The 18,642-nt window shown below is 50.2% G+C and overlaps 1 protein-coding gene across 1 annotated transcript in view; it reads right to left on the bottom strand.

Annotated features, from left to right (window-relative positions):
* LOC137543593 (NXPE family member 2-like) overlaps nucleotides 1–17,329 on the bottom strand; it is a 72,024-nt gene extending 54,695 nt beyond the window's left edge. The window contains exon 1 of the mRNA XM_068264693.1: nucleotides 17,035–17,329. Coding sequence (XP_068120794.1) covers nucleotides 17,035–17,329 — 295 coding nt within the window. The remainder of the gene's footprint in view (nucleotides 1–17,034) is intronic.
* Between the last annotated feature and the right edge of the window lie 1,313 nt (nucleotides 17,330–18,642).

Genomic DNA, 18,642 nt, shown 5'->3' with positions numbered 1-18,642 from the left:
GGAGTCATCATAGCTGAGTCTGTCCTCTCTGATGCATTTTCAAGCCCCCGCCTGTCCCCTTCTGCCTCCTCTATAATGACTCAGCTATGATTCCTGAGCAAAACCAGACTGAATGCTCAGTCGGGATTCTATCAGGGCTGATAACAAGCAGACTGAGCAGAGAAGGATGAAGCAGAGAGCAGGGTAGGTGTTTTCTCTAATGTTCCCACTGATATATATGGTAAAATACATGAGGGTTCTTTCTCTCTGGTTTACTTTAACTCACATTTTTTATCGTAACAACCAATGATTTATACAGGAAAATCATGACGAGTAACAAGGTTGCCCAAACTTTCGCATCCCACTGTATTTCATGAAAAGAGAACCTCTGCTTCTCAGTGGAGATGCCAGATTCCCAAGGCTACAGCCTGCTAGGACCTACACATACAATTGTCCCGTTAATGACAATTCGTGCAGAAAACCGACTGCGATTGTGTTTTTCACAGCTCTTCCGTGACAAGCAAGACGTGTTTTTTTTTTTTTTTTTTTTTTGGTTTTTTTGTATGATGCACTTTTCACATGTGGGTTTTCCAAGCATTGTATTTAAAAGAAATCTCTGTAAACTTAAACAGAATCTATGCTTTGAATAGTGGCATAGCTAAGGAGCTCTGGGCCTCATTGCAAGTTTTACATTGGGCCTCCTCAAGCAGTCTATACATAAGAATTGAGACGGCGCACCAAAACCTGCCAAGGACAACCACAGTGTCAGAGGTGCAAGAAGAGGATAGGGACCATCCTAGTACTATTCAAAGTATCTATAGAAGTGATTATTACCAGCACAGGACCAATAAAGACCTACTACTGTGGTTGAGGGAGGGCCCCTCTGGCCCAAGGGCCCAGTGCCGTCGCAACCTCTGCACCCCTTATTGCTACGCCCATGGCTTTGAGAGAAATTAATCTGTTAAAACTTAAAGGACAACTGTAGTGAGAGAGATATGGAGGCTGCCATATTTTTTTTCTTTTAGGCAATACCAGTTACCTGGCAGCCTTGCTGGTCCTCTGCCTCTAATACTTTTAGCCATAGACCCTGAACAAGCAGGCAGCAGATCAGTTGTTTCTGACATTTTTGTCAGATCTGACAAAAATTAGCTGCATGCTTGTTTATGGTATGATTCAGAGACACGTCTGCAGCAAAATAGAGCAGCCGGGCTGTCAGGCAACTGGTATTGCTTAAAAGGAAATCAGTATGGCAGCCTCCATATGCCTCTTACTACAGTTGTCCTTTAACATGTTTGCTAATAAAAAAAAAAAAAAAAAAAAAAAAGATATAGCCTGTACTGCCTATCAAATCATCTACATAGGATGAAAGGGGTGCAAAGGCTGTGTTAAAAAAACTTTAATGTGACGCATTTCACAGGGGTGAAACGCGTTGCATTAAAGTTTTTTAAAACACAGCCTTTGCATATCATTGCGGCTAACACCGCCTTGCTTTTTTTAGCTGTTTTTATTTTCTACTACACTCATAGCTGTGGAATCCGGCTCATACCGGCCAAGCGTAAAAAACGTTTACCTGCCCACCGCAGCGTGTTCCAAATAACCACAGTGGAATCCCGACCGGATCACCATCCAGGACCGTGAGGATATCCATGCAAGCCAGGTCCCCAGCATAAGAGGGACACAAGCGTGACAGCTGGCAAAACTATATAGGTTTCTCCAGCCTCGATAACCAGGTGAGACCTTTCCTATAGGGCCTAGAGCCCTCCCCTACTAGTATCACAGTGTGCCCTTTTTCTCCTTAATGTCTCCACATCCAGCACTGTTCTATACAGGTAGCAGCACCTGTGATACAAGGGGACCCGCAGATCGCTCTCTTTACTACCAGAATCCACAGATCTAAAAATCAAAGGGGGACAACAGTGCTAACACCCTTTAATGGGTTGGTAGACTTGCAGTGTTGTTGGGGTGTTTCCCCCTCCTTAGCCTTACTAATCAGAATGCATAATATTTACACACATACACCCTCTATCTATCCCAGGTGATAGGTGGAGGGTGTTTGTGTGTAAATAGAAGGACTCCCCATCCTTCTATTTAGAGGAGTCGATAGGCAGTGCAGGCTAGATCATTTTTTAAGCGAATATATTAAAAGTTGAGTTTTAAAGTGTACCAGAGATGACACAAAAAAAATTCTTACCAGTGGTGCTCATCATGACCTCATGATCACGGAATAGCCATGATTCACGAGCATTTGTTCACTATCCGCCGCCGTGATCTGATTTCGTGATTGATTCTGGATCACAGAATTCAATCACTAGTCAGCCGTGGTTAATATTATTTGGACGGTGCGGAAAGCCGTGATTGAGTCGTGATTGGCAGAAATGGGCGGAAATGACATCCCTGGGCCAATCAGAGGCCCCCAGCGAGACCCTAGCAACAAATCATAGGAGGCTCTGCCCTCCCCTCCTGCATATAAAGCAGCGCCCATTACAGAGCTCCGTCCTTGCTAGACTCTGTGGCACTGAGAGAGTATCTCCAGGCCATATTGCATAAAGCAAGAGCGTTTTTTTGTGTCAAAACCCAGCGTTTTCACTTATTACATTGCTCTAATACTGTATTTGATACTTGTATTCAGCTAGGTAGCCAGTGAGTGATTAACTTAAGCTAGTTGTAGTCCGTGTACTTGTCAGTGAGAGTGTAATGATTGCTGTGCTTAGTGCAGGCAGGCAGGTTCATTGATTCTGCTGCTCTATCCAGGGCCGTTTCAAGTAACAAATCGGGCCCTAGGGCAAAATTAGCCTCGGAGGCCCCCCAACAGACACCCCCGACCAAAAAGCATCATTAGAGGCCATTTGTTGCAGCCAAATTTCCCTCCTGGGCCCCTGAGCTGGCTGCTGACCCTCCCCCAATCACCTCCCAACTTTACAGACTCTGCAAAGTCCCTGGGGAGCAACAGTTAAGATGGAGGAGGGACAACTTGGGGGCCCCTACAGGCTCTGGGGCCCTGGGGCAATTGTCTATTTTTTCCTATGGTAGGTCCGGCCCTGGCTCTATCTATCGTCCTGATGATGCGCCACAAGGAATAACGGCGCAAAACGGCTGTAGACCCCCCTTAACTGCCTGTACCTCTCTCCATTGTATGCCTTTTAAACTCTTGGAATAAAAGTGATGTTTTAAGTGGATGTGCATGGCCGCTCTGTCTCTCGTGTTGGCTCTATTACTGTATTTGATACTTGTATTTAGCTTAAGCCAGCCATCCAGTGATCAACTTCAGTTTGTCAGTCACTCAGTGTAGTCAGTGTCAGTGAAATTGTTCTGTGCTAGAGTGCAGCCAGGTACTTTGCTGTGCGTAGTGTAGGCAGACCGCTGTCCACTGATTTTCATGCTCTATTACTGTATTCAGTATTTGCGCCGTCTGCGCATTTTTGTTTTTTTGTGTTTTTTTTCTGAAAAATCAATAAAGAAAGCCCTCTGTTATATTCCGTCTGTCCCAAGGCCGACACACATATTGACAGTAAAAAGCATCACACTTTCTCCACTTTGAAATATTGTGCATACAACATGTCTGGCAGGGGTCAGGGTCATGCTATGAAAGGGAGAGCCATCGCCTCTGCCACTTCTGGGACTGGTCCACAGCCAGGGAGAGGGTGGTCAGCTGTAGGGGATGCAGCAAAGAGCCGTCCATCAGCAGCACAGCCGAGTCAGCCGACACCGGTGGCACCCATTTTCAGCACCTTGATTCGCCATGTGGTCATTCAGGAGAGTCACTCACATGCAGTGGTGGACATGAATCATGATGACGGAGGAGCAGCCCATTATTACTTGTTCCCAGACCTTGGCTGTAAGCAGCACTCCCAGCAGCAGCAGCCAATGCCCCATCCTTGCTGTGACATCCACTCCAGCAGCCAGTGGTTAGCAGCTTTCCCCGGACGAGAGCATTCTGTCCCTTAGTCCGGCATCTGGGAGAGTCTTGATGGCTGCTGTTGAGGAGATGATGAGGCCTGATGTGGAGGAGGTTGTGCTCAAGACAGCAGCAGAAGCATATTTTGAGGATGAGGAGGGGTCTGTGTCTGGGGATGTTGAAGTGGAAGAGGTGGTGGGGGTCAGGAGAAGAGATGTTTTCTGACGAAGAGGATGATGATTATCAGGACCGTCCTTATGTGCCTGAGGTCCCAGGAGACAGCTCGAAAGAGGATTATTCACCTCGAAGCTTAGGCCATTGTATCGCCACATGTCAGGCAGGGGCAGGTCCAGCAGTGGGCGTGGAACACAGGCCGCTGCTTCAGCCAGCACCGCTATCAGCCCCAGCACCACCACGCAACCCCCAACCAGAAGGAGAGCCACTGCACCCTCTGTGGGACGTAGGGGGGTGTTTACGTCCCCAGTAAGGAATGTTTTTCATGTGTCCACCCAGGATGAAAGGTATGCAGTGTGTAACTCCTGCAAAAAAAACTTGAGCCGTGGGCGCAACATGTCGAAGATGGGTACCTCATCCCTCCAGGCCCACCTGAAGATCCATCAGTGTCATGCTTATGCAGAGTTCAATAGGCTGAAGGACCAGGAAGGGAGTGGTCAGAGCAGGAGACCACCACAGCAGCATCATCCCTCCCTCAGAGTGGTGTAGCCACTGCATCAGCATGCAGATGCACTTCTCCATCCAATGCGCCCTCGGCAGACATTGAGGCTGATGAGGCCAGCTAGTCCTCATTGGCCTCCTCTGCTTCCCCTGCAGGACATCGGCGGCAGACCCTGCTGAGCGACAGCTTTCAGGGTTTGACCAAGCCTCTGTCTCCTGATCACAGGTACGTCCATAAGCTCAACGGCTTGCTGGCCCGAGCCATGTGTTCCCAGCTGCTTCCGTACTCCCTGGTGAAGGAGGGGAGCGATATGCGCACGCTGCTCCAGTTTGGGGTCTCAGAGTGGTAAATTCCCAGCTGCCACTTCTTTTCAAGATCCGCCATCCCAGCACTGCACGAGTTTGTGGTGGCAAACGTGGCCTGTTCGCTCGACTACGTCATGGGCGAGTGGGTCCATATCACCATGGACTCGTAGAGCAGCCGATTTGGGACAGGCCACTACCTGTCCTTTACGGCGTACTGGGTGACATTGGTGGAACAAGACCTGGGTGACAAGAGCACAGCAGCCCAGTTGGTGGTGCCACCATGTGGGATATGGGGGGGATGCAGCAGGCTCCTCTGATCCCATTCCCTCCACAACCCGCAAACAAGCCCGCCACAGTCAGCAGCAGCAGCAGCGCCACTGCCAAGCGCTGCTGAAATTGGTCAGCCTGGGGAAGGATAACCTTACAGCTGCCCACATCCCGGCCGCCTTCAGAGTACAGGAGCAGAGGTGACTGACCCCTAGAGGCCTGAAAGTGGGTTATGTGGCATCCGATAACGGGGCCAACCTGGTGGCCGCACTGCAGCAGGGACACCTCCAGCACATCTCCTGCTTGGCCCACATTCTTAATTTGGTGGTGCAGCGCTTCCTGCGCACCTACCTGGGGATGAACAACCTGCTGGAAGATACCCGGAACGTGGTGCGCCATTCCCGCCGCTCTGCCACTGCCTCTGCAAGCCTTGCCCACCTGCAGTAGAGCAAGGACTTGCCATCACATCGCCTGATAATATGATGTCCCAACTCCCAACTCTTTGGAACTCAATTCTAGCGATGTTGGAGCGGCTGTGGTCCCTCCAGGGCTGTGGAGTCGGAGCAATTTTGAGTGCCTGGAGTCGGAGCCAGGGTCAGGAAAAAATGCACCGACTCAGACTCCTAATGAATTTAAACTGTAATTAAAATAGAAAATATGCTACAATGTTCTATTTCTCAGATAATAGTCATCATAAATAATTTATATATACAGTAATAGCTCTGCTTAGTCCACAAAAATGAAATAAACCGATCAAAATTAGTTACTTGTGCTGCTTCAATAAAGCAGTCCCTGTATTTTTAAAGTTAGATATACATATCTGATTGTGGCTGTTCAGTATATATGATGTGTACACAGGAATCTCTTATATATACTAAATAACATCTATGCTGTAAGAATAAAGCCTGATGTGTAGCTGTGTCACAAATAGAGATGGTCACTGAGATGGAAATAATTCTGCATTGATGCTGATTTATGCAAATGTATGCACTCTCTTTGCTCAGGAAATCAAATATTTTGATATGTTGCTAAAATTTAGTTTGGTGACTACGAATTAACCTTCCTGGCGTTCGGGGTAAGCCGCACAGGAGGTTTTCTCAGGCCCTGATGGGCCGATTTGCAATTTTTTTTTTTGCTGCACGTAGCTAGCACTTTGCTAGCTGCGTGAGCACAACGATCGCCGCCGCCCCACTCGCAATCACCGCTATCCGCCGCGCCCCCCCCAGACCCCGTGCGCTGCCTGGCCAATTAGTGCCAGGCAGCGCTGAGGGGTGGATCGGGACTCCCAATGACGTCATAGCGACGGGAGAAGCCCTCCAGGAAATCCCGCTCTTTAAACGGGATTTCCTGATCGGAGATCGCCGGAGGCGATCGAAGCGGGCGGGGGGATGTCGCTGCATAGCGGCTATCATGTAGCGAGCCCTGGGCTCGCTGCATGATTTAAAAAAAAAAAAAAGACTGCTGCGCTGCCCCCTGGCGGATTTTAATAGACCACCAGGAGGGTTAAAGGGTACCTGAGATGGATGAAAAGAAAAGTGTTATACATACCTGGGGCTTCCTCCAGCCCCCTTCAGGCTAATCAGTCCCTCGCTGTCCTCCTCCGCCACCTGGATCTTCTGCTATGAGTCCAGGTAATTCAGCCAGTCAGCGCAGTCCGGCCACGTGCGGCTCCAACAGCCAGGAACATTCTGCATTCGGCGGAGGAGTGTGTGCATTCGGCGGCAGAGTGTGTGCATGCGTACTACATCAGACTGGCTCACCAAGTTGGGTTAAATCTTGATTATTGTATACTTTGTAACATACCAACCTCTATATTGTTCTAGACAGTTCTTGTTGTTTATGGTCCTTCTTATACAATGTGCTGTTTGTACTATATCATGTATGGTATTCGTATTTATTCCTTATCTTGTACCTTATCCTTAACCTCCTTGGCGGTAACCCCGTGTGTGACACGGGGTAAGCCGCCGGAGGGTGCCGCTCAGGCCCTGCTGGGCCGATTTACATAATTTTTTTTTTTTTGCTGGACGCAGCTAGCACTTTGCCAGCTGCGCCAGCACCCCGATCGCCGCCGCCGCGCGCCCGATCGCCGCTATCCGGTGCGGCGCGCCCCCCCCCCCCCCCCAGACCCCTGCGCTGCCTGGCCAATCAGTGCCAGGCAGCGCCAAGGGGTGGATCGGGTCTCCCAATGACATCCCGACGTCGCTGACGTCGGTGACGTCATTCCGCCCCGTCGCCATGGCGACGGGGGAAGCCCTCCAGGAAATCCCGTTCTTTTAAAAAATTTTAAAAAAACTGCTGCGCTGCCCCCTGGCGGTATTTTTCATACCGCCAAGGGGGTTAATGTTAATATTTATATTATCATATTATCCCATCATTTTATTTTTAACTTACTACTTTTAAAATGAATACTATGTAAAACACAATCTTTCCCTTAAATTGCACTTTGAATATGGTATACAGTTAGTAGCCACATGATGGCAGCAAAATACACTTTACACCAGGGTTCTCAAACTCAATTTACTCGGGGGCCGCAGGAGGCAAAGTCAGGATGAGGCTGGGCCGCATAAGGAAATTCACAATCGCGGTGCATCACCGCCTCTGCCCGCCCCTCTCACTCTTCCTTCACAGAGAGGCGGGGAGAGGCGGCGATCAGCAGGTCAGGAGGGGCAGAGCTGAAGCTGAAAGCTCTGCCCCTTCCAGCAAATGCAGGCAGATTGCCCCCCGGGCGATTTGGGGGCTCTGCAGCCCTCGTTTAGCGGCAGGGATGCGGCGGATTACTTGGGAGCACTGAAGTGAACTATAAGGAAGCTTTTGCCGGCGAGGGCCACAAAATATTGTATCGAGGGCCGCAAATGGCCCGCGGGCCGCAAGTTTGAGACCCCTGCTTTACACTAACTAACCCAACGCCTTGCAGAATGCACATATACAATACAATAATACAAAACAATAACATTTGTAAAGCGCTTTTCTCCCATAGGATTTATACATTTCTTTTTATATATATATTTATATAGGTTATGTATAATGTTGTAATTTTTGTATATATGTATATCAATTTATATATTTTTAGCTATGAACACAAGGCCCTCTTGCCCTCATTCGTCATGGACACTTATCCCGGTGCTACATAAACTGCGCCTGCGCAGTGCATATCAACATAGACGCACGCAGACATGTAATCCCATGGGCGGCGCCATTTTTGGAGCATGCACACTTTAGATGCACGCAGGGTGCGACGCCATCACCGCACCATGTGACCAGACACCTTGTGTGATGCGTCATTGTTGACGCATATGTTCTTACCATATACGCTTGGTGCGACGTTATCGTCACACCACGTGGTCCAACACACCCACTCGCAGCGGATTGGATACCAATCCGCTGCAGTCTTGCTCACTGGCCGCATGCACCCTGTTCTTTCCACTCGGCGCTCCGCTCACATTTATACAGGTGGCAACAGCCCATTGGCTGTGCACACTGTGAGGCAGTGGCGTAGCTAAGGAGCTGTGGGCCCCAATGCAAGTTTTACATGGGGCCCCCCAAGCACTCTATACATAACAATTGATACGGCGCACCAAAACCTGCCAATGGCAACTACAGTGTCAGAGGTGCAAGAAGGGGATGGGGAACAGTTTGTTAATGATTACCAATATTAAAAGTATCTATAGAAGTGATTATTATGAGCACAGTACCAATAGGGAGCTAATACTGTAGTTGTGGGAGGGCCCCTCGGGGCCCCTATGGCCCAAGGGCCCCGATGCGGTCGCTACCTCTGCACCCCCTATTGCTACGCCCCTGCTGTGAGGTATTTACACACAGCCCCTGCCTCTCTACATGGCATCAGCCTATTGGCTGCCTGCTCTATCACTATAGTTACCAGCCCCGCCCACCAAAGCCCTCCCTGGTTCCCCATTGGTTATTCAGCCTCCTCTCATGCATATGAAGAAGTGAGCGTCCTCATTATATTACTGAGGCGCTATACTTATCACTGCCGGAATTCTGGTCAGTTTTTCCTGTATATTATTATATTTTTTGGACTTTATTTCCCCTAGATGCTACTACACACTTTCTACTAGTCCACTTCTTCCTCCAAACTCCTTATTACCCTGCATTTCACCTAGATCTACTACACCTTAGGTTCTATTCCCCTTTACAATACCTGTTCATTTTCCATAGCCTCCCTTCACTTTATCTACTACCCACTCTGGGCGTAAATATCTCCACTACCACACCATCACATATGATGATCTGCATCATTTATCATACTGCATATTTAAATGCCATTCCTAGCAGTGATGTTATAGCTTTGTTTATTGTTTCTTATTTACAGTTGTACCCACTTTTATTGCCTGATGAAGCGGGCTTGGCCTGCGAAACACATTGCAACTTTGGGGAACCGTATAATAAATGTGTTTATTACTATTCAGACAGTCCTTCCTGTCTGCTTTCGGGAAGTAAGCCCACCACTTCCTCCAAGCAATTTTTAAACATTTTATCTGATTTTTATCCTGCTGGCGCCTCTGTTTCTCTTACTACTACATGATGTGTAGCCGTGTCACTAACAGAGATGGTCAATGAGATGGAAATAATTCTGCGTTGATGCTGATGTTTATGCAAATGTATGCACTCTCTTTGCTCATGAAATTAAATAATTTGATATGTTGCTAAAATTTAGTTTGGTGACTACGAATTAAAGGGTACCTGAGACGGATTAAAAGAAGAGTTTTATACATACCTGGGGCTTCCTCCAGCCCCCTTCAGGCTAATCAGTCCCTCGTAGAGATGGGCCAAACCTCCGATTTTAGGTTCGCAAACCGGGTTCGCGAACCTACAGCGAAAGTTCGGTTCGTGCAAACTTTCGTAAACCGCAATAGACTTCAATGGAGAGACGAACTTGAAAAATTAGAAAAAATTATGCTTTCTAGAAAAATGATGGAAAAGATGTTTCAAGCGGTCTAATACCTGGACGGAGACATGGTTGAGTGGGATACATCTCAAAAGTCAATAAAAAAAACTAGATATGACGCAAACCACTGTTTTAAGGTCAGAAATCAAATTGAATGTTGAATTGCAGGCCTAAACTGCTTTACCACATCTTGCATGTGTATAAATCTATCAGGAAGTATAATCTTCTCTCTTCCTCCCTCCTCCTCCTCATCCGGAGGATCTTGTCTTCTAGGGATTTGAAGGATGTCAAAAGCACGCTCACACATTCATTGGCCAGGAATTGAACCCAGGTCAACTGCTTGGAGGGCAGTTATGCTCACCACTATACCATCAACACTACAGGCTGAAGCCCGCCTAGCTGGCCAGGGAAGGATGAAAAGCTAGGTGGCCATGCAACCATTCCTGCTAACCTAAAGCTTACTTGTGTCTTACAACACATTGGCTTAAGACTAATCCAATGCTCCAATATGGGGAAGCTTCTCTGTTTGCTGTTTTTTTTTTTCTTTTTTAAAGGGATACTGTAGGGGTCGGGGGGAAATGAGCTGAACTTACCCGGGGCTTCAGATGGTCCCCCGCAGACATCCTGTGTTGGCGCAGCCACTCACCGATGCTCTGGCCCCGCCTCCAGTTCACTTCTGGAATTTCTGACTTTAAAGTCAGAAAACCACTGCGCCTGCATGCCCGTGTCCTCGCTCCTGCTGATGTCACCAGGAGTGTACTGCGCAGACACAGACCATACTGGGCCTGCGCTGTGCGCTCTTGATGACATCAGCGGGATCGAGGACACGGCAACGCAGGCGCAGTGGTTTTCAGACTTTAAAGTCTGAAATTCCAGAAGTGAACCGGAGCCGGGGCCAGAGCATCGGTGAGTGGCTGCGCCAACACAGGATGTCTGCGGGGGACCATTAGAAGCCCCGGGTAAGTTCAGCTCATTTTCTCTCAACCCCCCTACAGTATCCCTTTAAGTGTGGTGTCACAGTTCACTCATCTCTTTAACTACAAGAAAGGCCCAGGAGTAGTCTTAGCTACCGTAATATCTATGTTACGGCAGGGCCCTTTTTACACTTTCTCTTACAGGGCTATGGAAACCGTTTTGCCCATGCAATAAAGCGAGGTGCAAAAATGAAATCATGCCTAGCAGAGGTTGGTTTTGATCCATCCATCTTTGGGTTATGGGCCCAGCACACTTCTGCTGCGCCACTCTGCAGTCTGCTTACAGTTGTATACAATCTTCAAGTTTAAGAAGGGTACATTAGTTGAAATAGTTACACTACAATCTATGTTACAGCAAGGCCCTAATGACACTTTCCTTAAGTGGCTATGGTAAAGTCTTAAGCCAATGTGTTGTAAGACACAAGTAAGCTTTAGGTTAGCAGGAATGGTTGCATGGCCACCTAGCTTTTCATCCTTCCCAGGCCCGCTAGGCTGGCTTCAGCCTGTAGTGTTGGTGGTATAGTGGTGAGCATAGCTGCCCTCCAAGCAATTGACCTGGGTTTGATTCCTGGCCAATGTATGTGAGCGTGCTTTTGACATCCTACAAATCCCTGGAAGACAAGATCATCCAGAGGAGGAGGAGAGGAGGGAGAGGAGCTGTTGTGGGGTGCTATATAAGGAATAACAATCAGCCAGGAGCAAGCTAACATGCCTACAGGAGTCCTAACTAAGCTTCCCCTAGCAGAGTCTGTCAGCAGCTGTCCCTTCACTAATTACTGTAGGCAGACGAGTAAGTAAAACAGCCGGAGAACCTTGGGTGGGGTGGTGGGGCTCCTGGAGTGAGTGTAGTCTGATAGGCGACAATGTGCCTGCTGACTGTGATGTAGAGGGTCAAAGTTGACCCTAATGGAGCATTATGGGGGAGAACCGAACTTCCACAAAAGTTCACCTTCGCCGATGAACGTGAACCACCCAAAGTTCGCCTGGAACCGTTCTTGGACGACCAACCATCTCTAGTCCCTCGCTGTCCTTCTCCACCACCTGGATCTTCTGCTATGAGTCCCGGTAATTCAGCCAGTCAGCACAGTCCGGCCACGTGCTGCTCCAACAGCCAGGAGCATTCTGCATTCGGCGGAGGAGTGTGTGCATTCGGGCAACTGTGGGTACACGCTGCTCCTCCTGCTGCGGCATTTCCCTAAATCCCTACAAAAGTCTGTGTTCCCACTGCCAGGGTCCATGGATGCATATAAATTTTGGGCAGCATTATCATGCTGTGGTACTGCCATTGAGGTGCCATAGATTTTTGGGCTGCTGCACTGACTGCTTAGTCGTCCTCCTCCTGCTTCCGCAGATGTTCTATTTCACTACTAAAGTCTGCGTTCCCACCGCCAGGGCCCACGGATTCTGCTGCCATGTCATTGCTATCGCTGCAAGTGGAATTTTTTTTTACAAAAACCACTCTGGGTGTTTTTGTGGCGTCGGCCACTTATCCTCCTCCAGTGGTACCACCACCGCCAGGTGGCGTTGGGACTCATCATCACCTGTCTGCATGGTTGTAGTTTGCTAGGGACTCTGTGATTGCTTAAAGTGTATTTCCCTGTTTAAAACCAATTATTACCAATTAATAGCCCCCTTCAAAGTGTTAATTTAACTTTAAAATCGATTTTCCCAAAAACTAAAAGTCAGTTTTGAATTTTTTTGTTCACCTTTATAATCCATGCAAATTTGTGGATTGTAGCCTGTATGGGGGCTTTGCTATTAAGATTAAAGGAAAATCCGGATCACGGCCCGTGATTCCGGATTTTAGAGGCAATCACGACTAAAATCTGAGTTGAATTCGGAAGTCCGTTTCAAATCTGTATCAAAATCACAACTTATCCAGATATCGATTCAGCCACTGCCAAATTCAGTCGAATCCATGACTGGGGTATCCGAGCACCACTAATTCGTACATACCCAGGGCTTCCTCCGGTTTCCTCCAGCCTGATCACTCCCTCTGCGCTGTCCCCCACTTCCTGTATCTTCTGTAAGGGCTTTCGGTATCTTCGGCCATTCAGGGCCAGTCATACAATCAAAAAACAGAGCAATCCTAACATATCCATATCCATGGACAAAAATGACACAACTAAGCAAAAAAAGCTTCCATGGTTTATAAACCAAGCAACCACAACTGCATATAGCAAAAATGTATACATTTATTTAACCTCCTTAGCGGTAGCCCCGTGTGTGACACGGGGTAAGCCGCCGGAGGGTGCCGCTCAGGCCCTGCTGGGCCGATTTACATAATTTTTTTTTTGCTGGACGCAGCTAGCACTTTGCTAGCTGCGCCAGCACCCCGATCGCCGCCGCCGCGCGCCCGATCGCCGCTATCCGGTGCGGCGCGTGGCCCCCCCCCTAGACCCCTGCGCTGCCTGGCCAATCAGTGCCAGGCAGCGCCAAGGGGTGGATCGGGTCTCCCAATGACGTCCCGACGTCGCTGACGTCGGTGATGTCGCTGACGTCGGTGACGTCATTCCGCCCCGTCGCCATGGTGACGGGGGAAGCCCTCCAGGAAATCCCGTTCTTTGAACGGGATTTCCTGATCGCCTATCGCCGGCTATTAAAAAAAATTAATTAAAAAAAACTGCTGCGCTGCCCCCTGGCGGTATTTTTCATACCGCCAAGGGGGTTAAGGACGTATCCCAAAGATATAAAACCAAAACAATTCACCAGCGTTACTGGAAGGGAAGATATCAAGTATAATAATAATATAAATAAATAATAAATAAATCTTCACACAGTGCCAGTGGGGGTGGATGTAAATGTCAAAGCAAATCACATACAAATGACATGAAGCTAGCCGGCGGATGATGAGAGGGGCAGTGCATTAGAACGGTGAGGGTGTTATTTCATTTCTTATTTTACTACTGACAGCCTCATTATTTATTTGCATTATGACAGCTGTACTCAGGAGTTTGTGCTGTCCGTAGCTAGCTTCATGTCATTTGTATGTGATTTGCTTTGACATTTACATCCACCCCCACTGGCACTGTGTGAAGATGTATTTATTTATATTATTATTATACTTGATATCTTCCCTTCCAGTAACGCTGGTGAATTGTTTTGGTTTTATATCTTTGGGATACGTCCTTAAATAAATGTATACATTTTTGCTATCTGCCGTTGTGGTTGCTTGGTTTATAAACCATGGATGCTTTTTTTGCTTAGTCATTCAGGGCCAGTCGACGCGTGGGCAGTGCAGCTGCGCGCTCTCCCCCGTATCCCTACCACAACCTGGAGAGTTCTGTAGTACTGCGCACGTGCAGAGAGCTCCTAGTGACGGCGCGTGTGCAGTGCAGCTGCACGCTCTCCCCCATATCCCTACCACAACCTGGAGAGTTCTGTAGTACTGCGCATGTGCAGAGAGCTCCTAGTGATGGCGCATGCGCAGTGCAGCTGCACGCTCTCCCCCGTATCCCTACCACAACCTGGAGAGTTCTGTAGTACTGCGCATGTGCAGAGAGCTCCTAGTGACAGCGCATGCGCAGTGCAGCTGCGTGCTCTCCCCCGTATCCCTACCACAACCTGGAGAGTTCTGTAGTACTGCACATGTGCAGAGAGCTCCTAGTGACAGCGCATGCGCAGTGCAGCTGCGCGCTCTCCCCCGTATCCCTACCACAACCTGGAGAGTTCTGTAGTACTGCACATGTGCAGAGAGCTCCTAGTGACAGCGCATGCGCAGTGCAGCTGCGTGCTCTCCCCGTATCCCTACCACAACCTGGAGAGTTCTGTAGTACTGCACATGTGCAGAGAGCTCCTAGTGACAGCGCATGCGCAGTGCAGCTGCGTGCTCTCCCCGTATCCCTACCACAACCTGGAGAGTTCTGTAGTACTGCGCATGTGCAGAGAGCTCCTAGTGACGGCGCATGCGCAGTAAGCCCCGACTGCCGAAGGACCATTTATGGAAGATCCAGGAGGAGGAGGATGGCGCCGAGGGAGTGATCGGGCTGGAGGGGGATGGAGAAAGCCCCAGGATTGTATAAAATTTTTTTGTGTGTCTATTGATGCTCGGATGTCCCGATCCACGGATTCGGCAACCACGGCCGTTGCCGACGTGATTGGTTCTGTATTGTGATATGCATCCACGCCACGACGCCGATTTTTGGTCGTGAACGAGGCAATCACGGTCGGATCCGGATCTTCTTTTAGCGTTAATAGCAAAGCCCCCATACATGCTACAATCCCCCAAATTGCATGGATTATCAAAGTGATAAGAGGGTACAACTTAAACAAAAAAAAATCCAAAAATAATTTTTTGTTTTTGAGAAAATGGATTTTAAAGTGAAATCAACACTTTAAATGGGGCTATTAATTGGTAATAAGTGGTTTTAAACAGGGAAATACATGTTAAACAATTACAGAGGTGAAGGTGAGTTCCAATGGCACTTGGCGGTGATGGTACCACTGGAGGAGGAGGAGGAGTGTCTGACGCCAAAAATACCCAGAGAGGTTTTTGTAATTTTTTTTGGGGGGAGGGGTTTGCAGCGATTAGCAATGACATGACAGCAGAGTTGTCAGTGGACCCGGGCAGTGTGAACGCAGAGTGTAGTAGCAACAGAAGGACCATGGCAACTCACTGGTAGTACCACAGGCAAAAAATGAACCAAGGTAGGCAGGTTGTAACTTTCTTTGCAAAGGCAGGCATGGTTAACACATTGCAGCAGCCACTTCATGTCCCCCTTTGTCCAACAATAGCGTCCAGAAACTCACCTTCCACCCAAGCCTGGTTGATTTTCAGGAAGGTGAGTTTGTCCAAAGAGGCGTGGGAGAGCCAAGAGCGCTTCTCGGTGACCACGCCACCGGCCGCACTGAAGCATCTCTTGGAGAGGACACTGGAAGGGGGGCAGGACAGGAGTTTCAGGGCGTACTGGGCAATCTCCCTCCAGATGTCCAGTCTCTTGACCCAGTACTCCAAGGGGGCCATGCAGGGCCGGCCCGCCCATGAGGCGGGGTGAAACTTTTGCCTCAGGCGGCACCCGCCCGTCCATGTGTGTGGGGGGCCGCCCGAGCTGGAGGGGATAGCAGGCAGGAGGGGGGTATTGGGCCTAGCGGCGGGGAGGGGGGTCGGACCCCCCCCTCCCTCGCCTGGGTCCCCTGTCCTCCGCTCCCCTCCAGCTTTAAAAAGGTCCGTGCTGTGGCTGCAGCTATTCGTAAGAGGCAACGGGCGGGGATTACTCACCTCTTCCTCGTTCCAGGCCAGCGTGCGCTCCACTGACGTCACTTCCTGCTACGCCGCAGGAAATGACGTCATTGGAGCGCGCGCTGGCCTGGAACGAGGAAGAGGTGAGTAATCCCCGCCCGTTGCCTCTTACGAATAGCTGCAGCCACAGCACGGACCTTTTTAAAGCTGGAGGAGAGCGGAGGACAGGGGACCCAGGCGAGGGAGGGGGGGGTCTGACCCCCCTCCCCGCCGCTAGGCCCAATACCCCCTTCCTGCCCGTTATCCCCTCCAGCTCGGGCGGCCCCCCACAACAACGGCTTGGGGGGGGGGGCGGCGGCGATTTCTTTAAAAATTGCCTCAGGCGGCAAGAAGTCTAGGGCCGGGCCTGGGGCCACGGGGCTGTCGGTGTCATTGAGCCCGCTGAAAGACCACATGTAATCAGCCACCATGCTGGTTAGTCACTGCTGGTGCTGGGTGGAGGTGGATGCTGTGGCTGGCACCTCTGCTGTGGGCTGCTGCACTGCATACAGGCTCTTGCTTAGGCTCTTCAGATCTCTGGGGCGCCAGTTGCTGGTGGCAATGTCAGGCACCTGTTGCTGGGTTGGCAGAGCAGTTACAGTGGGGGTGGAAGGCTGGGGAAATGCTTCCAGTAGTCTGCGCACAAGGGCCCCCTGCAACTCCCTTGTGCGTTGCTCGGTGGTGGATGGCGTCATGAACTCTCCCAGCTTCCCCTTCAGACATTTGTCCAGCATCAAGGTGATCCAGATGTCCTCCCTTGAACGCATCTGGATCACCCAGGGGTCCCTGCGAAGGCAGCGCAACATGTGCACACCCATGGGCAACAAGTGGGCATTGGCAACAAGATCTTTATAATCCTCGCAGTCCCATATCACATGCCTGTCCTCTTCCTGTGCCGTGTCATCCTCCCCAAGCCACCATCCCCGTACAACGCCAGCGGCGCTCTGCTCCTCCTCCTCAGCATTCAGGCTAGGGACCTCCAACTCGTTCACCTCCTTCACTACCTGTGAGCCCTCTTGTGCTGCCATCTGCTCCTTTTCTAGCTGCCTCAGGGCTTCATCACCATGCTCAATTAAATTGCGCATTGCCCGGTCCAGCAGGCAAACCATGGGCACCCAATGTCACACAGAGGCCCGCTCCTCGCTGACCATCTTCGTTGCCTCTAGGAAGGGACTCAGCACCAGGCATACTTGCCGCATCTGTGTCCACTGACTTGCACTGATGATGGGGATTTGCTGGTTGCTGAGGCCAGTTTGGTCTAACATGTAGGCCCTAACAGCCAGCCTGTGCTGACACAGCCGCTCCAACATGGCCAGAGTTGAATTCCAGTGAGTTGGCATATCTGTTATCAGGTGGTGTGGCTTTCCATATTGCTGCCGTAAGGTGGACAGGAGTGTAGAGGCAGTGTCTGAGTGGCGGAAAAATCGTACCATCTCCCGGGCATCTTGCAGCAGGTCGTTCATCCCCTGGTGGGTGAGCAGGAAGCGCTGCACCACAAGATTCATCATGTGGGTGAAGCAGGGGATGTGCTGAAGGTTTCCCTGTTGCACTGCGGCCACCAGGTTGGCCCCGTTATCGGCTGCCACATACCCCACTTCCAGGCCTCTGTGGGTCAACCACCTCCACTCCTGCTTCCTGAGGACATTGGTGGCCATGAGCTTTTCCTTCCCCAGGGTCACCAATTTTAGCAGCGCTTGGCAGTGCCGAGGCTTGGCGCTGCTGCTGCCGAGGTGGGCTTGCTTCGCGGGTATGGAGGGAGTGGGATGAGAGGAGCCTGCTGCATCCCCCCTGATCCCACGTGGTGGCACCACTAACTGGGCTGCTGTGCTGTTGTCCTCCCTCCCTTTCACCCAGTGTCACCCAGTGGGCCGTAAAGGACAGGTAGTGACCTGTCCCAAATGGCTACTCCACGAGTCCATGGTGACGTGGACCCGCTGGCCCACAGAGTAGTCAAGCGAACGGGCCATGTTTTCCACCACAAACTTGTGGAGTGCTGGGATGGAGTTCCTGGAAAATAGTGGTGACTGGGGATTTGCCACTCGGGGATGCCAAATTGGAGCAGTGTCCTCATATCGCTCCCCTCCAGCACCAGGGAGTAGGGAAGGAGCTGTGATGCCATGGCCCGGGTCAGCAAGCCATTTAGTTTGCAGATGCACCTGTGGCTTTGAGGCAGAGGCTTGGTCAGACCCTGAAAGGTGTTGCTCAGCAGGGTCTGACGATGATGTGATGCAGGGGAGACAGAGGAGAGAGACGACTGGCTGCCAGTCTCAATGTCTGTATCCTGAGTAGCCGAGGTGGAATAGCGCTTGTGTGCTACTACTGCTGCTGCGGCGAGGGATTCACGACCCTGAGGGAGGGATGATGCTGCTGCAGTGGTGGGCCTTGTGCTCTCAGCACCCCCTGCTTGCAATGCCTGCCTCCT

This window comes from Hyperolius riggenbachi, unplaced genomic scaffold (assembly GCF_040937935.1).
Source record: "Hyperolius riggenbachi isolate aHypRig1 unplaced genomic scaffold, aHypRig1.pri scaffold_109, whole genome shotgun sequence".
NCBI classification, from domain to species: domain Eukaryota; kingdom Metazoa; phylum Chordata; class Amphibia; order Anura; family Hyperoliidae; genus Hyperolius; species Hyperolius riggenbachi.
The sequence above is the reverse complement of the archived record's forward strand: the minus strand, read 5'-3'. Positions and strand labels throughout refer to the sequence as shown.